Here is a 19,958-nt window from a genome sequence, read left to right on the forward strand (position 1 = left end):
TCGTTATTTATTTTTTGCGTGGCGACCCTCAGGACTGGGCATTTTCTCTTGCGTCAGGAGATCCTGCATTAAGTAATATCGATGCATTTTTCCTGGCGCTCGGATTGCTGTACGATGAGCCTAATTCTGTGGATCAGGCAGAGAAGAATTTGCTGGCTCTGTGTCAGGGTCAGGATGAAATAGAGGTATATTGTCAGAAATTTAGAAAGTGGTCCGTACTCACTCAGTGGAATGAAGGTGCGCTCGCAGCTATTTTCAGAAAAGGTCTCTCTGAAGCCCTTAAGGATGTCATGGTGGGATTTCCTATGCCTGCTGGTCTGAATGAGTCTATGTCTTTGGCCATTCAGATCGGTCGACGCTTGCGCGAGCGTAAATCTGTGCACCATTTGGCGGTATTACCTGAGCTTAAACCTGAGCCTATGCAGTGCGATAGGACTTTGACCAGAGTTGACCGACAAGAACACAGACGTCTGAATGGGCTGTGTTTCTACTATGGTGATTCCACTCATGCTATCTCTGATTGTCCTAAGCGCACTAAGCAGTTCGCTAGGTCTGCCACCATTGGTACGATACAGTCAAAATTTCTTCTGTTTGTTACCTTGATCTGCTCTTTGTCATCGTATTCTGTCATGGCATTTGTGGACTCAGGCGCTGCTCTGAATTTGATGGACTTGGAGTATGCTAGGCGTTGTGGGTTTTTCTTGGAGCCCTTGCAGTGTCCTATTCCATTGAGAGGAATTGATGCTACGCCTTTGGCCAAGAATAAGCCTCAGTACTGAACTGTTATGAAGGCAATCCAGGGACACAGTGTGCCAGCAATCAGAGCACATGCAGTGATCTGAGAATAACCCAAAAACAATAGAACGAGCTCTGAGACGTGGAATCTCTGTAGACCGCAATACCTGAACCTATCCTAAACACAACTAAAGGCAGCTGTGGATTGCGCCTGTCACTACCTATGCAACTCGGCACAGCCTGAGGAGCTGACTAGCCTGAAGATAGAAAAACAAGCCTGACTTGCCTCAGAGAAATACCCCAAAGGAAAAGGCAGCCCCCCACATATAATGACTGTTAGCAAGATGAAAAGACAAACGTAGGGATGAAATAGATTCAGCAAAGTGAGGCCCGATATTCTAGACAGAGCGAGAATAGCAAAGAGAACTTTGCAGTCTACAAAAAACCCTAAAGCAAAAAACCACGCAAAGGGGGCAAAAAGACCCACCATGCCGAACTAACGGCACGGCGGTGCACCCTTTGCGTCTCAGAGCTTCCAGCAAAAACGAATAGACAAGCTGGACAGAAAAAGCAGCAACAAAAGCAAAGAGGCACTTATCTAAGCAGAGCAGCAGGCCACAGGAAAGATCCAGAAGCTCAGGTCCAACACTGGAACATTGACAAGGAGCAAGAAAGACAGAATCAGGTGGAGTTAAATAACAAAGCAGCCAACGAGCTCACCAGAACACGTGAGGGAGGAAGCTCAGAAGCTGCAGTACCACTTGTGACCACAGGAGTGAATTCAGCCACAGAATGCACAACAGTACCCCCCCTTGAGGAGGGGTCACCGAACCCTCACCAGAGCCCCCAGGCCGACCAGGATGAGCCACATGAAAGGCACGAACAAGATCTGGAGCATGGACATCAGAGGCAAAAACCCAGGAATTATCTTCCTGAGCATAACCCTTCCATTTAACCAGATACTGGAGTTTCCGTCTAGAAACACGAGAATCCAAAATTTTCTCCACAATATACTCCAATTCCCCCTCCACCAAAACCGGGGCAGGAGGCTCAACAGATGGAACCATAGGTGCCACGTATCTCCGCAACAACGACCTATGGAATACATTATGTATGGAAAAGGAGTCTGGGAGGGTCAGACGAAAAGACACAGGATTGAGAATCTCAGAAATCCTATACGGACCAATAAAACGAGGTTTAAATTTAGGAGAGGAAACCTTCATAGGAATATGACGAGAAGATAACCAAACCAGATCCCCAACACGAAGTCGGGGACCCACACGGCGTCTGCGATTAGCGAAAAGTTGAGCCTTCTCCTGGGACAAGGTCAAATTGTCCACTACCTGAGTCCAGATCTGCTGCATCCTGTCCACCACAGAATCCACACCAGGACAGTCCGAAGACTCAACCTGTCCTGAAGAGAAACGAGGATGGAACCCAGAATTGCAGAAAAATGGAGAGACCAAGGTAGCCGAGCTGGCCCGATTATTAAGGGCGAACTCAGCCAACGGCAAAAAGGACACCCAATCATCCTGGTCTGCAGAAACAAAACATCTCAGATATGTCTCCAAGGTCTGATTGGTTCGTTCGGTCTGGCCATTAGTCTGAGGATGGAAAGCCGAGGAAAAAGACAGGTCAATGCCCATCCTACCACAAAAGGCTCGCCAAAACCTCGAAACAAACTGGGAACCTCTGTCAGAAACAATATTCTCAGGAATGCCATGCAAACGAACCACATGCTGGAAGAACAAAGGCACCAAATCAGAGGAGGAAGGCAATTTAACCAAGGGCACCAGATGGACCATTTTAGAAAAGCGATCACAGACCACCCAAATGACTGACATCTTTTGAGAAACGGGAAGGTCAGAAATGAAATCCATCGAAATATGTGTCCAAGGCCTCTTTGGGACCGGCAAGGGCAAAAGCAACCCACTGGCACGTGAACAGCAGGGCTTAGCCCTAGCACAAATCCCACAGGACTGCACAAAAGTACGTACATCCCGTAACAGAGATGGCCACCAGAAGGATCTAGCCACAAACTCTCTGGTACCAAATATTCCAGGATGACCAGCCAACACCGAACAATGAAGTTCAGAGATAACTTTAGTAGTCCACCTATCAGGGACGAACAGTTTCTCCGCCGGACAACGATCAGGTTTATTCGCCTGAAATTTTTGCAACACTCGCCGCAAATCAGGGGAGATGGCAGACACAATGACTCCTTCCTTGAGGATACTCGCCGGCTCAGATGAACCCGGAGAGTCGGGCACAAAACTCCTAGACAGAGCATCCGCCTTCACATTTTTAGAGCCCGGAAGGTACGAAATCACAAAATCGAAGCGGGCAAAAAATAACGACCAACGGGCCTGTCTAGGATTCAAGTGCTTGGCAGGCTCGAGATAAGTAAGGTTCTTATGATCAGTCAATACCACCACGCGATGCTTAGCTCCTTCAAGCCAATGACGCCATTCCTCGAATGCCCACTTCATGGCCAGCAACTCACGGTTGCCCACATCATAATTACGCTCAGCAGCCGAAAACTTCCTGGAAAAGAAAGCACATGGTTTCAACACTGAGCAACCAGAACCTCTCTGTGACAAAACCGCCCCTGCTCCAATCTCAGAAGCATCAACCTCGACCTGGAACGGAAGAGAAACATCTGGTTGACACAACACATGGGCAGAACAAAAACGATGCTTCAACTCCTGAAAAGCTTCCACAGCAGCAGAAGACCAATTAACCAAATCAGCACCCTTCTTGGTCAAATCGGTCAATGGTTTGGCAATGCTAGAAAAATTACAGATGAAGCGACGATAAAAATTAGCAAAGCCCAGGAATTTTTGCAGACTTTTCAGAGATGTCGGCTGAGTCCAATCCTGGATGGCTTGGACCTTAACCGGATCCATCTCGATAGTAGAAGGGGAAAAGATGAACCCCAAAAATGAAACTTTCTGCACCCCGAAGAGACACTTTGATCCCTTCACAAACAAAGAATTAGCACGCAGGACCTGGAAAACCATTCTGACCTGCTTCACATGACAGTCCCAATCATCTGAGAAGATCAAAATGTCATCCAAGTAAACAATCAGGAATTTATCCAGATACTCACGGAAGATGTCATGCATAAAAGACTGAAACACAGATGGAGCATTGGCAAGTCCGAACGGCATCACTAGATACTCAAAATGACCCTCGGGCGTATTAAATGCAGTTTTCCATTCATCTCCTTGCCTGATTCTCACCAGATTATACGCACCACGAAGATCTATCTTAGTGAACCAACTAGCCCCCTTAATCCGAGCAAACAAGTCAGACAACAATGGCAAGGGATACTGAAATTTAACAGTGATCTTATTAAGAAGGCGGTAATCAATACATGGTCTCAGCGAACCATCCTTCTTGGCTACAAAAAAGAACCCTGCTCCCAGTGGTGATGACGATGGGCGAATATGTCCCTTCTCCAGGGATTCCTTCACATAACTGCGCATAGCGGCGTGTTCAGGCACGGATAAATTAAATAATCGACCTTTAGGGAATTTACTACCAGGAATCAAATTGATAGCACAATCACAATCCCTATGCGGAGGTAGGGCATCGGACTTGGGCTCTTCAAATACATCCTGATAATCAGACAAGAACTCTGGGACCTCAGAAGGAGTGGATGACGAAATAGACAAAAAGGGAACATCACCATGTACCCCCTGACAACCCCAGCTGGATACCGACATAGAGTTCCAATCCAATACTGGATTATGGGTTTGCAGCCATGGCAACCCCAACACGACCACATCATGCAGATTATGTAGCACCAGAAAGCGAATAACTTCCTGATGTGCAGGAGCCATGCACATGGTCAGCTGGGTCCAGTACTGAGGTTTATTCTTGGCCAAAGGTGTAGCATCAATTCCTCTCAACGGAATAGGACACCGCAAAGGCTCCAAGAAAAACCCACAACGTTTAGCATAATCCAAATCCATCAGATTCAGGGCAGCGCCTGAATCCACAAACGCCATGACAGAATACGATGACAAAGAGCATATCAAGGTAATGGACAGAAGGAATTTGGATTGTACAGTACCAATGACGGCAGACCTATCGAACCGCTTAGTGCTCTTAGGACAATCAGAAATAGCATGAGTGGAATCACCACAGTAGAAACACAGACCATTCAGACGTCTGTGTTCTTGCCGTTCAACTCTGGTCATAGTCCTATCGCACTGCATAGGCTCAGGTTTAATCTTAGATAATACCGCCAAATGGTGCACAGATTTACGCTCGCGCAAGCGTCGACCGATCTGAATGGCCAAAGACATAGACTCATTCAAACCAGCAGGCATAGGAAAACCCACCATGACATCCTTAAGAGCCTCAGAGAGACCCTTTCTGAACAAAGCTGCCAGCGCAGATTCATTCCACAGAGTGAGTACTGACCACTTCCTAAATTTCTGACAATATACTTCTATATCATCCTGACCCTGGCACAAAGCCAGCAAATTTTTCTCAGCCTGATCCACTGAATTAGGCTCATCGTAAAGCAATCCGAGCGCCAGGAAAAACGCATCGACATTACTCAATGCAGGGTCTCCTGGCGCAAGAGAAAATGCCCAGTCCTGAGGGTCGCCGCGCAAAAAAGAAATAATAATCAAAACCTGTTGAATAGGATTACCAGAAGAATGAGGTTTCAAGGCCAGAAATAGCTTACAATTATTTTTGAAATTAAGAAACTTAGTTCTATCACCAAAAAACAAATCAGGAATAGGAATTCTTGGTTCTAACATAGATTTCTGATCAATAGTATCTTGAATCCTTTGTACATTTGTAAGGAGATTATCCATTGAAGAGCACAGACCCTGAATATCCATGTCCACACCTGTGTCCTGAAAGACCCAAATGTCTAGGGGAAAAAAAAGACTGAACACAGAGCAGAGAAAAAAAAATGATGTCAGAACTTCTTTTTTCCCTCTATTGAGAATCATTAGTGAGGGCTCCTTGTACTGTTATGAAGGCAATCCAGGGACACAGTGTGCCAGCAATCAGAGCACATGCAGTGATCTGAGAATAACCCAAAAACAATAGAACGAGCTCTGAGACGTGGAATCTCTGTAGACCGCAATACCTGAACCTATCCTAAACACAACTAAAGGCAGCTGTGGATTGCGCCTGTCACTACCTATGCAACTCGGCACAGCCTGAGGAGCTGACTAGCCTGAAGATAGAAAAACAAGCCTGACTTGCCTCAGAGAAATACCCCAAAGGAAAAGGCAGCCCCCCACATATAATGACTGTTAGCAAGATGAAAAGACAAACGTAGGGATGAAATAGATTCAGCAAAGTGAGGCCCGATATTCTAGACAGAGCGAGAATAGCAAAGAGAACTTTGCAGTCTACAAAAAACCCTAAAGCAAAAAACCACGCAAAGGGGGCAAAAAGACCCACCGTGCCAAACTAACGGCACGGCGGTGCACCCTTTGCGTCTCAGAGCTTCCAGCAAAAACGAATAGACAAGCTGGACAGAAAAAGCAGCAACAAAAGCAAAGAGGCACTTATCTAAGCAGAGCAGCAGGCCACAGGAAAGATCCAGAAGCTCAGGTCCAACACTGGAACATTGACAAGGAGCAAGGAAGACAGAATCAGGTGGAGTTAAATAACAAAGCAGCCAACGAGCTCACCAGAACACGTGAGGGAGGAAGCTCAGAAGCTGCAGTACCACTTGTGACCACAGGAGTGAATTCAGCCACAGAATTCACAACACTGAACCCAGCTGACCATGTGCATGGCTCCTGCACATCAGGAGGTTATTCGCTTTCTGGTGTTGCATAATCTGCATGATGTGGTCGTGTTGGGGTTGCCATGGCTACAAGTCCATAATCCAGTATTAGATTGGAAATTTATGTCTGTGTCCAGCTGGGGTTGTCAGGGGGTACATGGTGATGTCCCATTTTTGACTATTTCGCCATCCACCCCTTCTGAGGTTCCTGAGTTCTTGTCTGATTACCGGGATTTATTTGATGAGCCCAAGTCCGATACCCTACCTCCGCATAGGGATTGTGATTGTGCTATCGATTTGATTCCTGGTAGTAAATTCCCAAGAGGTCGACTGTTTAATTTATCCGTGCCTGAGCACGCCGCTATGCGGAGTTATGTGAAGGAGTCTTTGGAGAAGGGGCATATTCGCCCGTCATCGTCGCCATTAGGAGCAGGGTTCTTTTTTGTAGCCAAGAAGGATGGTTCACTGAGACCTTGTATAGATTACCGCCTTCTAAATAAGATCACGGTTAAATTTCAGTACCCCTTGCCATTGTTATCTGATTTGTTTGCTCGGATTAAGGGGGCTAGTTGGTTCACCAAGATAGATCTTCGTGGTGCGTATAATCTTGTGCGTATTAAGCGAGGCGATGAGTGGAAAACTGCATTTAATACGCCCGAGGGCCATTTTGAGTATCTAGTAATGCCATTCGGACTTGCCAATGCTCCATCAGTGTTTCAGTCCTTTATGCATGACATCTTCCGAGAGTACCTGGATAAATTCCTGATTGTGTACTTAGATGACATTTTGATCTTCTCGGATGATTGGGAGTCTCATGTGAAGCAGGTCAGAACGGTGTTTCAGGTCCTGCGTGCTAATTCTTTGTTTGTGAAGGGATCAAAGTGTCTCTTTGGTGTTCAGAAGGTTTCATTTTTGGGGTTCATCTTTTCCCCTTCTACTATCGAGATGGACCCTGTTAAAGGGAACCTGTCACCTGAATTTGGCGGGACTGGTTTTGGGTCATATGGGCGGAGTTTGGGGGTTTTTGATTCACCCTTTCCTTACCCGCTGGCTGCATGCTGGCTGCAATATTGGATTGAAGTTCATTCTCTGTCCTCCATAGTACACGCCTGCGTAAAGCAATCTTGCCTTGTGCAGGCATGTACTACGGAGGACAGAGAATGAACTTCAATCCAATATTGCGGCCAGCATGCAGCCAGCGGGTAAGGAAAGGGAGAATCAAACACCCGAAAACTCCGCCCATATGACCCAAAACCAGTCCCGCCAAATTCAGGTGACAGAGTCCCTTTAAGGTCCAAGCCATCCATAATTGGACTCAGCCGACATCTCTGAAAAGTCTGCAAAAGTTCCTGGGCTTTGCTAATTTTTATCGTCGCTTCATCTGCAATTTTTCTAGTATTGCTAAACCATTGACCGATTTGACCAAGAAAGGTGCTGATTTGGTCAATTGGTCTTCTGCTGCTGTGGAAGCTTTTCAGGAGTTGAAGCGTAGTTTTTCTTCTGCCCCTGTGTTGTGTCAACCAGATGTTTCGCTTCCGTTCCAGGTCGAGGTTGATGCTTCTGAGATTGGAGCAGGGGCTGTTTTGTCGCAGAGAAGTTCTGATTGCTCGGTGATGAAACCATGCGCCTTTTCCAGGAAATTTTCGCCTGCTGAGCGAAATTATGATGTGGGCAATCGAGAGTTGCTGGCCATGAAGTGGGCATTCGAGGAGTGGCGTCATTGGCTTGAAGGAGCTAAGCATTGCGTGGTGGTCTTGACTGATCATAAGAACTTGACTTATCTCGAGTCCGCCAAGCCGTTGAATCCTAGACAAGCTCGTTGGTCGTTGTTTTTTGCCCGTTTTGACTTTGTGATTTCATACCTTCCGGGCTCTAAAAATGTGAAGGCGGATGCTCTGTCTAGGAGTTTTGTGCCCGACTCTCCGGGTGTATCTGATCCGGCGGGTATCCTCAAACAGGGAGTAATTGTGTCTGCCATCTCCCCTGATTTGCGGCGGGTGCTGCAAAAATTTCAGGCTAATAAACCTGATCGTTGTCCAGCGGAGAAACTGTTTGTCCCTGATAGGTGGACGAATAAAGTTATCTCTGAGGTTCATTGTTCGGTGTTGGCTGGTCATCCTGGAATCTTTGGTACCAGAGAGTTAGTGGCTAGATCCTTTTGGCGGCCATCTCTGTCGCGGGATGTGCGTACTTTTGTGCAGTCCTGTGGGATTTGTGCTCGGGCTAAGCCCTGCTGTTCTCGTGCCAGTGGGTTGCTTTTGCCCTTGCCGGTCCCGAAGAGGCCTTGGACACATATCTCTATGGATTTTATTTCAGATCTTCCCGTCTCTCAAAAGATGTCAGTCATTTGGGTGGTCTGTGATCGCTTCTCTAAGATGGTCCATCTGGTACCCTTGTCTAAATTGCCTTCCTCCTCTGATTTGGTGCCATTGTTTTTCCAGCATGTGGTTCGTTTACATGGCATTCCAGAGAATATCGTTTCTGACAGAGGTTCCCAGTTTGTTTCGAGGTTTTGGCGAGCCTTTTGTGGTAGGATGGGCATTGACTTGTCTTTTTCCTCGGCTTTCCATCCTCAGACTAATGGCCAGACCGAACGAACCAATCAGACCTTGGAAACATATCTGAGATGCTTTGTTTCTGCTGATCAGGATGACTGGGTGTCCTTTTTGCCTTTGGCTCAGTTCGCCCTTAATAATCGGGCCAGCTCGGCTACCTTGGTTTCACCGTTTTTCTGCAACTCTGGGTTCCATCCTCGTTTCTCTTCAGGGCAGGTTGAGTCTTCGGACTGTCCTGGTGTGGATACTGTGGTGGACAGGTTGCAGCAGATTTGGACTCATGTAGTGGACAATTTGACTTTGTCCCAGGAGAAGGCTCAACGTTTTGCTAATCGCAGACGCTGTGTGGGTCCCCGACTTCAGGTTGGGGACTTGGTTTGGTTATCTTCTCGTCATATTCCTATGAAGGTTTCCTCTCCTAAGTTTAAACCTCGTTTTATTGGTCCGTATAGGATTTCTGAGGTTCTTAATCCTGTGTCTTTTCGTCTGACCCTTCCAGATTCTTTTTCCATACATAACGTATTCCATAGGTCATTGTTGCGGAGATACGTGGCACCTATGGTTCCATCTGTTGATCCTCCTGCCCCAGTTTTGGTGGAGGGGGAGTTGGAGTATATTGTGGAGAAGATTTTGGATTCTCGTGTTTCAAGGCGGAAACTCCAGTATCTGGTTAAGTGGAAGGGTTATGCTCAGGAAGATAATTCCTGGGTCTTGCCTCTGATGTCCATGCTCCCGATCTTGTTCGTGCCTTTCATATGGCTCATCCTGGTCGTCCTGGGAGCTCTGGTGAGGGTTCGGTGACCCCTCCTCAAGGGGGGGGTACTGTTGTGAATTCTGTGGCAGAGCTCCCTCCTGTGGTCACAAGTGGTACTTCGGCTGGTTCTCTCTGTGAGCTTCCGTTGGTGGAGGAAAGTGGTACTGCGGCTTCTGAGTTTCCTTCCTCAGGTGATGTGGTGAAGTCGTTAGGTGCTGCTCTATTTAACTCTACCTAGTGCTTTGATCCTGGCCTCCAGTCAATGTTCTAGTATTGGACCTGTTTCCTCCTGGATCGTTCCTGTGGCCTGCTGCTCTGCATAGCTAAGTTCCTCTTTGCTATTTGTTTGCTGTTTTTTTCTGTCCAGCTTGTCAATTTGTTTTTTTCTGCTTGCTGGAAGCTCTGGGACGCAGAGGGTGTACCTCCGTGCCGTTAGTTCGGTACGGAGGGTCTTTTTGCCCCCTTTTGCGTGGTTTTTGTAGGGTTTTGTGTTGACCGCAAAGTTACCTTTCCTATCCTCGCTCTGTTCAGAAAGTTGGGCCTCACTTTGCTAAATCTATTTCATCTCTACGTTTGCCTTTTCATCTTAACTCACAGTCATTATATGTGGGGGCTGCCTTTTCCTTTGGGGTATTTCTCTGAGGCAAGGTAGGCTTATTTTCTATCTTCAGGCTAGCTAGTTTCTCAGGCCGTGCCGAGTTGCATAGGGAGCGTTAGGCGCAATCCACGGCTGCCTTTAGGGTGGTTGGAGAGGATTAGGGATTGCGGTCAACAGAGTTCCCACGTCTCAGAGCTCGTTCTTGTTTTTTGGGTTATTGCCAGGTCACTGTATGTGCGCTGACCTCTATGTCCATTGTGGTACTGAATTACCTTTCATAACACATGCCCAGGTGTTGTAGGGAGGTGATACAGGCACATGGAGGCCACACACACTACTGAGCATCATTTCCTTGTCTTGAGACATTTCCACTGAAGTTGGATCAGCTTGTAACTTCATTTTCCACTTTGATTTTGAGCATCATTCCAACTCCAGAGATATTAGTTGTGATATACGTCGATTATTTTTAGGTTTTATTGTTCTCAACACATTCCACTATGTAATGAATAAAGATTTACAACTGTAATATTTCATTCAGTGATATCTCAGATGTGGGATTTTCGTGTTCCCTTTATTTTTGGAGCAGTGTATCTATAATATAACGCTGGGAGCGTCACTCTGTCCAAAGCCTTTATAGACTGCGCAAGCGCCGGCGCAGTCTGGACCCCACAGAGTGACGCTCCCAGGAGATCGCGGTATGCGTAAACACTGAACGCACACCGCGATCTCCACCGGAGAGGCAGGGACCGTGGACGCGCCAGGAGGGTGAGTATAATATTCACCTGTCCCCCGTTCCAGCACTGCGTGCGGCTCCGTGTCCCGGTCCTCTGCTGTGACGTTCACAGTTCAGAGGGCGCGATGACGCGCTTAATGCGCGCCAGTGCCGCCCTCTGACTGAACAGTCACAGCCAGAAGAGCCGGAACACGGAGCGGACGCAGCGCTGGAACGGGGACAGGAGAATATAGCAAGTGTTGGGGGCCTGAGCTAGCGGTGATACCGGCACCTGACCCCCACAGCGCGCCGGTGTCCCCGCCTGCTCAGGCCCCCCAGCACTCGGCGCCCAGCGACGATAGGTGAGTGTGGTATTTTTTTTTTTATATATCGCTGCAGCATACGGGGGCATACACACTGGAGCGTCTTATGGGGCCATAAACCATAATGGAGCAGTGTACGGGGGCATATATTATGGAGCATCTTATGGGGGCCATAAACCATAATGGAGCAGTGTACGGGGGCATACACTATGGAGCATCTTATGGGGGCCATAAACCATAATGGAGCAGTGTACGGAGGCATACACTATGGAGCAGTGTACGGGGCATATACTATGGAGCATCTTATGGGGGCCATAAACCATAATGGAGCAGTGTACGGGGGCATACACTATGGAGCATCTTATGGGGGCCATAAACCATAATGGAGCACTGTACGGGGGCATACACTATGGAGCATCTTATGGGGCCATCAACCATAATGGAGCAGTGTACGGGGGCATACACTATGGAGCATCTTATGGGGGCCATCAACCATAATGGAGCAGTGTACGGGGGCATACACTATGGAGCATCTTATGGGGCCATCAACCATAATGGAGCAGTGTACGGGGGCATACACTATGGAGCATCTTATGGGGGCCATCAACCATAATGGAGCATTGTACGGGGGCATATACTATGGAGCATCTTATGGGGGCCATAAACTATAATGGAGCAGTGTATGGGGGCATACACTATGGAGCATCTTATGGGGGCCATCAACCATAATGGAGCAGTGTACGGGGGCATACACTATGGAGCATCTTATGGGGTCATAAACCATAATGGAGCAGTGTACGGGGGCATACACTATGGAGCATCTTATGGGGGCCATCAACCATAAAGGAGCAGTGTACGGGGGCATATACAATGGAGCATCTTATGGGGGCCATAAACCATAATGGAGCAGTGTATGGGGGCATATACAATGGAGCATCTTATGGGGGCCATAAACCATAATGGAGCAGCATACGGGGCATACACTATGGAGCATCTTATGGGGCCATCAACCATAATGGAGCAGTGTACGGGGGCATATACAATGGAGCATCTTATGGGGCCATCAACCATATTGGAGCAGTGTACGGGGGCATACACTATGGAGCATCTTATGGGGCCATCAACCATAATGGAGCAGTATACGGGCATATACTATGGAGCATCTTATGGGGCCATCAACCATAATGGAGCAATGTACGGGGGCATATACTATGGAGCATCTTATGAGGGCCATCAACCATAATGGAGCAGCGTATGGGGCATACACTATGGAGCATCTTATGGGTGCCATAAACCATAATGGAGCAGTGTAGGGGGGCATACACTATGGAGCATCTTATGGGGGCCATAAACCTTTATGGAGCACTGTACGGGGCATACACTATGGAGCATCTTATGGGGGCCATCAACCATAATGGAGCAGTGTACGGGGGCATATGGATGGGAGAAGCAAATTAAAGAATGGTGGCGCAGGATGGGAGCAGCACATGACAGAACGGGGGCGCAGGATGGGAGCAGCACATGACAGAATAGGGCAGCACATGACAGAACGGGGGTGCAGGATGGGTTCAACACATGACAGGATGGGGGCGCAGGATGGGTGCAGCACATGGCAGGATGGGGACGCTGGATGGAGCAGCACATACCAGGATGGAGACCATATACCAATATTAATGCTTGCCACCCGGGCGTAGAACGGGTTCAATAGCTAGTATATATATATATATATATATATATATATATATATATATATATATACATATATATATATATTGTATTTATTTACATATTGTACAGGGTTTACTTTGTTAGTACACCTACCAGGATGCACAATCACAGTAACTTGAGCAGTAGACTGTTGGTTGGATGAATCGGTGACTGTCAACTCAAAGTTATATTCTCCAGCCTGCATCGCTGTAGCTTGAAGATAGGGAGAGTGCACACCCTTTACAATACAAAAGGTACAAATCATGGAGCGACAAAACTCGGTACGAACTGTCTAATGGAATAGCATTTCATATATTTGCTTATAGTAATCTACAATATCTTATTAAATTGAGAAAATTTTTGTACGTCTTCTATTTGACGCCATATACAATTGATACATATTGCATTTAAACGTCTTGATTTTTTTGTTGTTGTATAATTTTGCAACCACTTTTTCTTTTTTTTAAACACTGATGTTTTATGTATCCAGCACATAATATCTCCATGTTTTCAGACTACAAATAAAGCTATATATACGATACATGCCAGAAGTGTGTAACTCTATGCCATCTTTACTGTCTTCCACTAACCTATGACCTAAGACCAAACTACACAGAGACTGTGTCCTTAGTTTGTAACCATGAATACTTATTAACTAATCAGGGAGAGAAAACAGCTCACTTCTTGGAGTAAGTGCATGGACAAGATGCGGCAATCCATACTGCTTGTCGCACAAGGAAAGGAGGTCCAGCACTCTTCTGAAGATAAAAGATTTATGGCTTTATTGTCCACAAATTGAAGTCCTGCTTAGACTAGCAAGAAATTTATCTCAAACTAACAAATGTTCTTGAACATAGACTATGAGGCTATGATTAAGAACATTTGTTTTTTCGAAACGCATCAAATAAGTCTCTTTCTTCTCTAAGCTGAATTTTAATTACTGGACAATAAAGTCATAAATGTTTATCTTGTGCTATCCCATGAAGATGTAAAGGTCTGCACAGAAGCTGTATTTGCAAACGTTAAGAAACATTTTTAATGAAACCATTTGCAATATACATAGTATTTAAAGGTTAGTTGTCAGCAAAGCTGTGGCTATTTACTGTACACAGGCCAAATGCTGTAGGGTTGGTAAATACTTTTGCAGAGGTCCCCTGACCTGATCTGAAGTAGGATAGATATTTTGAAAGTATGAAACTGGTGTGTGCCACTCTCACCAGCCATCTTGGTGGTGCTGCAGAACTGACTAGTCAAGATGTCTTTGAGCAGGATGTCAATCAAGGCAATGTGGGTGCGTTTACAGGAAGGAGACCACGACTACGCAGAGCTACAGCCCCACCAAGATGACCAGCGAGAGTGGTGCTCAGTTCGTTTCTACCTTGAATATATTCCTACTAAAACTGCTAAGTTCAACAATGGAATCTGTGCCAAGCAAGGTATTTATGAGCCCCATAGTATCCTGTATATAGTTTGTTAACCAAATTATTTTGCTTATAGGTTCCCTTTCACATTTTTTGTAAGTCTCTGTTTAAACTGTTCAATCAATCTGACAAGCCCATCACATTTACCTTCATGGCCATCACCTTTCCTGTATTACTGGGGCTTAGGGACCACTCATAGCTGATGATCTGGTGGTCATCGCTGCTCAGATTTCCATTTAAAGAGATGTGATTTTGAGGAAGGGTTATGAGCTGATTAAGCCCAGCGTCGGCAATAGGTGGGAGGTCCACAGCCTTTTTCACAATGACATTGGCTTCAGTAGAATTTGCGGCTCCATCCGAATCAGCTACAGTTAACCTGAAAGTGGAAGAAATAAATCTAAAACTAAAAAGGAAACAAGAATACTCCCAAGGATAAACCAATGTCCCACCCGGAACATTGAAATTAACATTATCTTTAAAGTACAATTTTAGAAATATGCCTGATCACTTCTTCAGTCTGCAGAGGTGATGTTATTTTTTCCATACAATTTAATGCTCTTATTACTTAGGAAAAGAAAAATAAATGGAATAATGTGAGCCTATAGTGTATCTCTGTATCCAAGGATTCCATATTACATATATATATATATATATATATATATATATATATATATCTATCTATATATAGATATATATATATATATACTAGATTGTAGCCCGATTCTAACGCATCGGGTATTCTAGAATATTCATGTCCCCGTAGTATATGGACAATGATGATTCCAGAATTCGCGGCAGACTGTGCCCGTCGCTGATTGGTCGAGGCAACCTTTATGACACCATCGTCGCCATGGCAACCATTATGACATCTACGTCGATACTGTGCCCGTCGCTGAATCAGAAACGTGAGATGTCTACGTCCTTTATGACATCATCGTCGCTGTGCCCGTTGCTGATTGGTCGAGGCCTGGCGGCCTCGACCAATCAGAGACGCGGGATTTCTACGTCGATGCTGTGCCGGTCTCTGATTTGAGAGCCGGGATTTCCAGGACAGACAGACAGACAGACAGACAGACAGACGGAAAAACCCTTAGACAATTATATATATAGATATCTATATATATATAGATATCTATATATATATATATATATATATATATATATATATATATACAGTGGGGCAAAAAAGTATTTAGTCAGTCAGCAATAGTGCAAGTTCCACCACTTAAAAAGATGAGAGGCGTCTGTAATTTACATCATAGGTAGACCTCAACTACGGGAGACAAACTGAGAAAAAAAAATTCAGAAAATCACATTGTCTGTTTTTTTAACATTTTATTTGCATATTATGGTGGAAAATAAGTATTTGGTCAGAAACAAACAATCAAGATTTCTGGCTCTCACAGACCTGTAACTTCTTCTTTAAGAGTCTCCTCTTTCCTCCACTCATTACCTGTAGTAATGGCACCTGTTTAAACTTGTTATCAGTATAAAAAGACACCTGTGCACACTCTCAAACAGTCTGACTCCAAACTCCACTATGGTGAAGACCAAAGAGCTGTCAAAGGACACCAGAAACAAAATTGTAGCCCTGCACCAGGCTGGGAAGACTGAATCTGCAATAGCCAACCAGCTTGGAGTGAAGAAATCAACAGTGGGAGCAATAATTAGAAAATGGAAGACATACAAGACCACTGATAATCTCCCTCGATCTGGGGCTCCACGCAAAATCCCACCCCGTGGGGTCAGAATGATCACAAGAACGGTGAGCAAAAATCCCAGAACCACGCGGGGGGACCTAGTGAATGAACTGCAGAGAGCTGGGACCAATGTAACAAGGCCTACCATAAGTAACACACTACGCCACCATGGACTCAGATCCTGCAGTGCCAGACGTGTCCCACTGCTTAAGCCAGTACATGTCCGGGCCCGTCTGAAGTTTGCTAGAGAGCATTTGGATGATCCAGAGGAGTTTTGGGAGAATGTCCTATGGTCTGATGAAACCAAACTGGAACTGTTTGGTAGAAACACAACTTGTCGTGTTTGGAGGAAAAAGAATACTGAGTTGCATCCATCAAACACCATACCTACTGTAAAGCATGGTGGTGGAAACATCATGCTTTGGGGCTGTTCCTCTGCAAAGGGGCCAGGATGACTGATCCGGGTACATGAAAGAATGAATGGGGCCATGTATCGTGAGATTTTGAGTGCAAACCTCCTTCCATCAGCAAGGGCATTGAAGATGAAACGTGGCTGAGTCTTTCAACATGACAATGATCCAAAGCACACCGCCAGGGCAACGAAGGAGTGGCTTCGTAAGAAGCATTTCAAGGTCCTGGAGTGGCCTAGCCAGTCTCCAGATCTCAACCCTATAGAAAACCTTTGGAGGGAGTTGAAAATCCGTGTTGCCAAGCGAAAAGCCAAAAACATCACTGCTCTAGAGGAGATCTGCATGGAGGAATGGGCCAACATACCAACAACAGTGTGTGGCAACCTTGTGAAGACTTACAGAAAACGTTTGACCTCTGTCATTGCCAACAAAGGATATATTACAAAGTATTGAGATGAAATTTTGTTTCTGACCAAATACTTATTTTCCACCATAATATGCAAATAAAATGTTAAAAAAACAGACAATGTGATTTTCTGGATTTTTTTTTCTCAGTTTGTCTCCCATAGTTGAGGTCTACCTATGATGTAAATTACAGACGCCTCTCATCTTTTTAAGTGGTGGAACTTGCACTATTGCTGACTGACTAAATACTTTTTTGCCCCACTGTATATATACTTTGAATGCTGTGTAATGCATATATTTTTCATTAGGTGCATTGCCTGATTGAAGTGTAATTCGTCAGCACTTGTAGTACCTACAGGTCTGTAATAAAGTCATTAGCCACAGTGGGGCCCCGTGACCATGGCATATTTATACCAATTAAAGGGAACCTTTCATTAATAGCATTCACCTCAGCCTATGCTATGGTGTGAGGTAAATTGTACCTCAGACATTCTGTGCACAATGAGATTGGCTGTGTTTGTCCTTTACATCAATAGGCTATGTCATTACTTATTGATTATGGAGAGCAGAGTGTCAGGACCTCCAGTAATGCTGGTTTATCATGGCTGCTCCCTCACCGATATTCCCTGCACGGCTCCCGATCACTTGCTGCGCATGAACACAAATATGAAAAAGAATTGTGCATAAAGCAGCACAAATCTAGTCTGGATGCATGTTCTTGCTAGGCCGAGTAACGCCCTTGTACAAAGTCCATCTAAAGCAAAGTATGCAGCAGATCATAGATTACAATATGGGACAAGAGAATATTCAGTTTATAAAAGGTTCTGAATTGAGACCCTCAACTATCAAGCATAGAAGAGAAAGAAATACGCCTTTCTGTGGTTATGGTATGATATTTATTTTAGAGTGCCACTATTTAACTAATTGTTTATTGCTAATTAACATTTCTCTTCTGTCCAGGCAGATGAAGCATCTTAACCATTTTGTGTGGTGCCAGGGCCGACTCCAGATTTTTCGTGCACCCTGGGCAAAAGAGTCTCATCGGACCCCTTTAACACATACCAAGCTTCATGATGCACAGAAACAGCAGAGAAATATAGGTATAATACACAGGGCCCAGCCTGCCCCCTCATCCTTCACATATGCAGACATGCACACACACACAATACGCAGACATGCACATACATACAGTACACAGACATGCACACACACAATACGCAGACATGCACATACAGTGGGGCAAAAAAGTATTTAGTCAGTCAGCAATAGTGCAAGTTCCACCACTTAAAAAGATGAGAGGTGTCTGTAATTTACATCATAGGTAGACCTCAACTATGGGAGACAAACTGAGAAAAAAAAATCCAGAAAATCACATTGTCTGTTTTTTTATCATTTTTTTTTTGCATATTATGGTGGAAAATAAGTATTTGGTCAGAAACAAACAATCAAGATTTCTGGCTCTCACAGACCTGTAACTTCTTCTTTAAGAGTCTCCTCTTTCCTCCACTCATTACCTGTAGTAATGGCACCTGTTTAAACTTGTTATCAGTATAAAAAGACACCTGTGCACACCCTCAAACAGTCTGACTCCAAACTCCACTATGGTGAAGACCAAAGAGCTGTCAAAGGACACCAGAAACAAAATTGTAGCCCTGCACCAGGCTGGGAAGATTGAATCTGCAATAGCCAACCAGCTTGGAGTGAAGAAATCAACAGTGGGAGCAATAGTTAGAAAATGGAAGACATACAAGACCACTGATAATCTCCCTCGATCTGGGGCTCCACGCAAAATCCCACCCCGTGGGGTCAGAATGATCACAAGAACGGTGAGCAAAAATCCCAGAACCACGCGGGGGGACCTAGTGAATGAACTGCAGAGAGCTGGGACCAATGTAACAAGGCCTACCATAAGTAACACACTATGCCACCATGGACTCAGATCCTGCAGTGCCAGACGTGTCCCACTGCTTAAGCCAGTACATGTCCGGGCCCGTCTGAAGTTTGCAAGAGAGCATTTGGATGATCCAGAGGAGTTTTGGGAGAATGTCCTATGGTCTGATGAAACCAAACTGGAACTGTTTGGTAGAAACACAACTTGTCGTGTTTGGAGGAAAAAGAATACTGAGTTGCATCCATCAAACACCATACCTACTGTAAAGCATGGTGGTGGAAACATCATGCTTTGGAGCTGTTTCTCTGCAAAGGGGCCAGAATGACTGATCCGGGTACATGAAAGAATGAATGGGGCCATGTATCGTGAGATTTTGAGTGCAAACCTCCTTCCATCAGCAACGGCATTGAAGATGAAACATGGCTGGGTCTTTCAACATGACAATGATCCAAAGCACACCGCCAGGGCAATGAAGGAGTGGCTTCGTAAGAAGCATTTCAAGGTCCTGGAGTGGCCTAGCCAGTCTCCAGATCTCAACCCTATAGAAAACCTTTGGAGGGAGTTGAAAGTCCGTGTTGCCAAGCGAAAAGGCAAAAACATCTCTGCTCTAGAGGAGATCTGCATGGAGGAATGGGCCAACATACCAACAACAGTGTGTGGCAACCTTGTGAAGACTTACAGAAAACGTTTGACCTCTGTCATTGCCAACAAAGGATATATTACAAAGTATTGAGATGAAATTTTGTTTCTGACCAAATACTTATTTTCCACCATAATATGCAAATAAAATGTTAAAAAAACAGACAATGTGATTTTCTGGATTTTTTTTCTCAGTTTGTCTCCCATAGTTGAGGTCTACCTATGATGTAAATTACAGACGCCTCTCATCTTTTTAAGTGGTGGAACTTGCACTATTGCTGACTGACTAAATACTTTTTTGCCCCACTGTACATACAGTACACAGACATGCACACACACAA

General features: G+C 45.3%; 1 protein-coding gene across 3 annotated transcripts in view; it reads right to left on the reverse strand.

Annotated features, from left to right (window-relative positions):
• Positions 1–19,958, reverse strand: part of KIAA0319 (KIAA0319 ortholog) — a 101,699-nt gene that overhangs the window by 59,006 nt on the left and 22,735 nt on the right. For 2 of the 3 annotated variants that reach the window (XR_011314074.1, XM_069730881.1), the window contains exons 10-11: positions 14,720–14,948; positions 13,266–13,389 (exon numbers count right to left, since the gene is read on the reverse strand). Coding sequence is in view for 2 of the 3 variants with exons in the window: in XM_069730881.1 (XP_069586982.1) it covers positions 13,266–13,389; positions 14,720–14,948 (353 nt within the window). In the remaining variant the exon portion in view is untranslated. Of the gene's footprint in view, positions 1–13,265; positions 13,390–14,719; positions 14,949–19,958 lie in introns of those variants that run through there. The other variant, XM_069730882.1, reaches the window with a different exon arrangement.

This window comes from Ranitomeya imitator, chromosome 6 (genome assembly GCF_032444005.1).
Source record: "Ranitomeya imitator isolate aRanImi1 chromosome 6, aRanImi1.pri, whole genome shotgun sequence".
Classification (NCBI taxonomy): domain Eukaryota; kingdom Metazoa; phylum Chordata; class Amphibia; order Anura; family Dendrobatidae; genus Ranitomeya; species Ranitomeya imitator.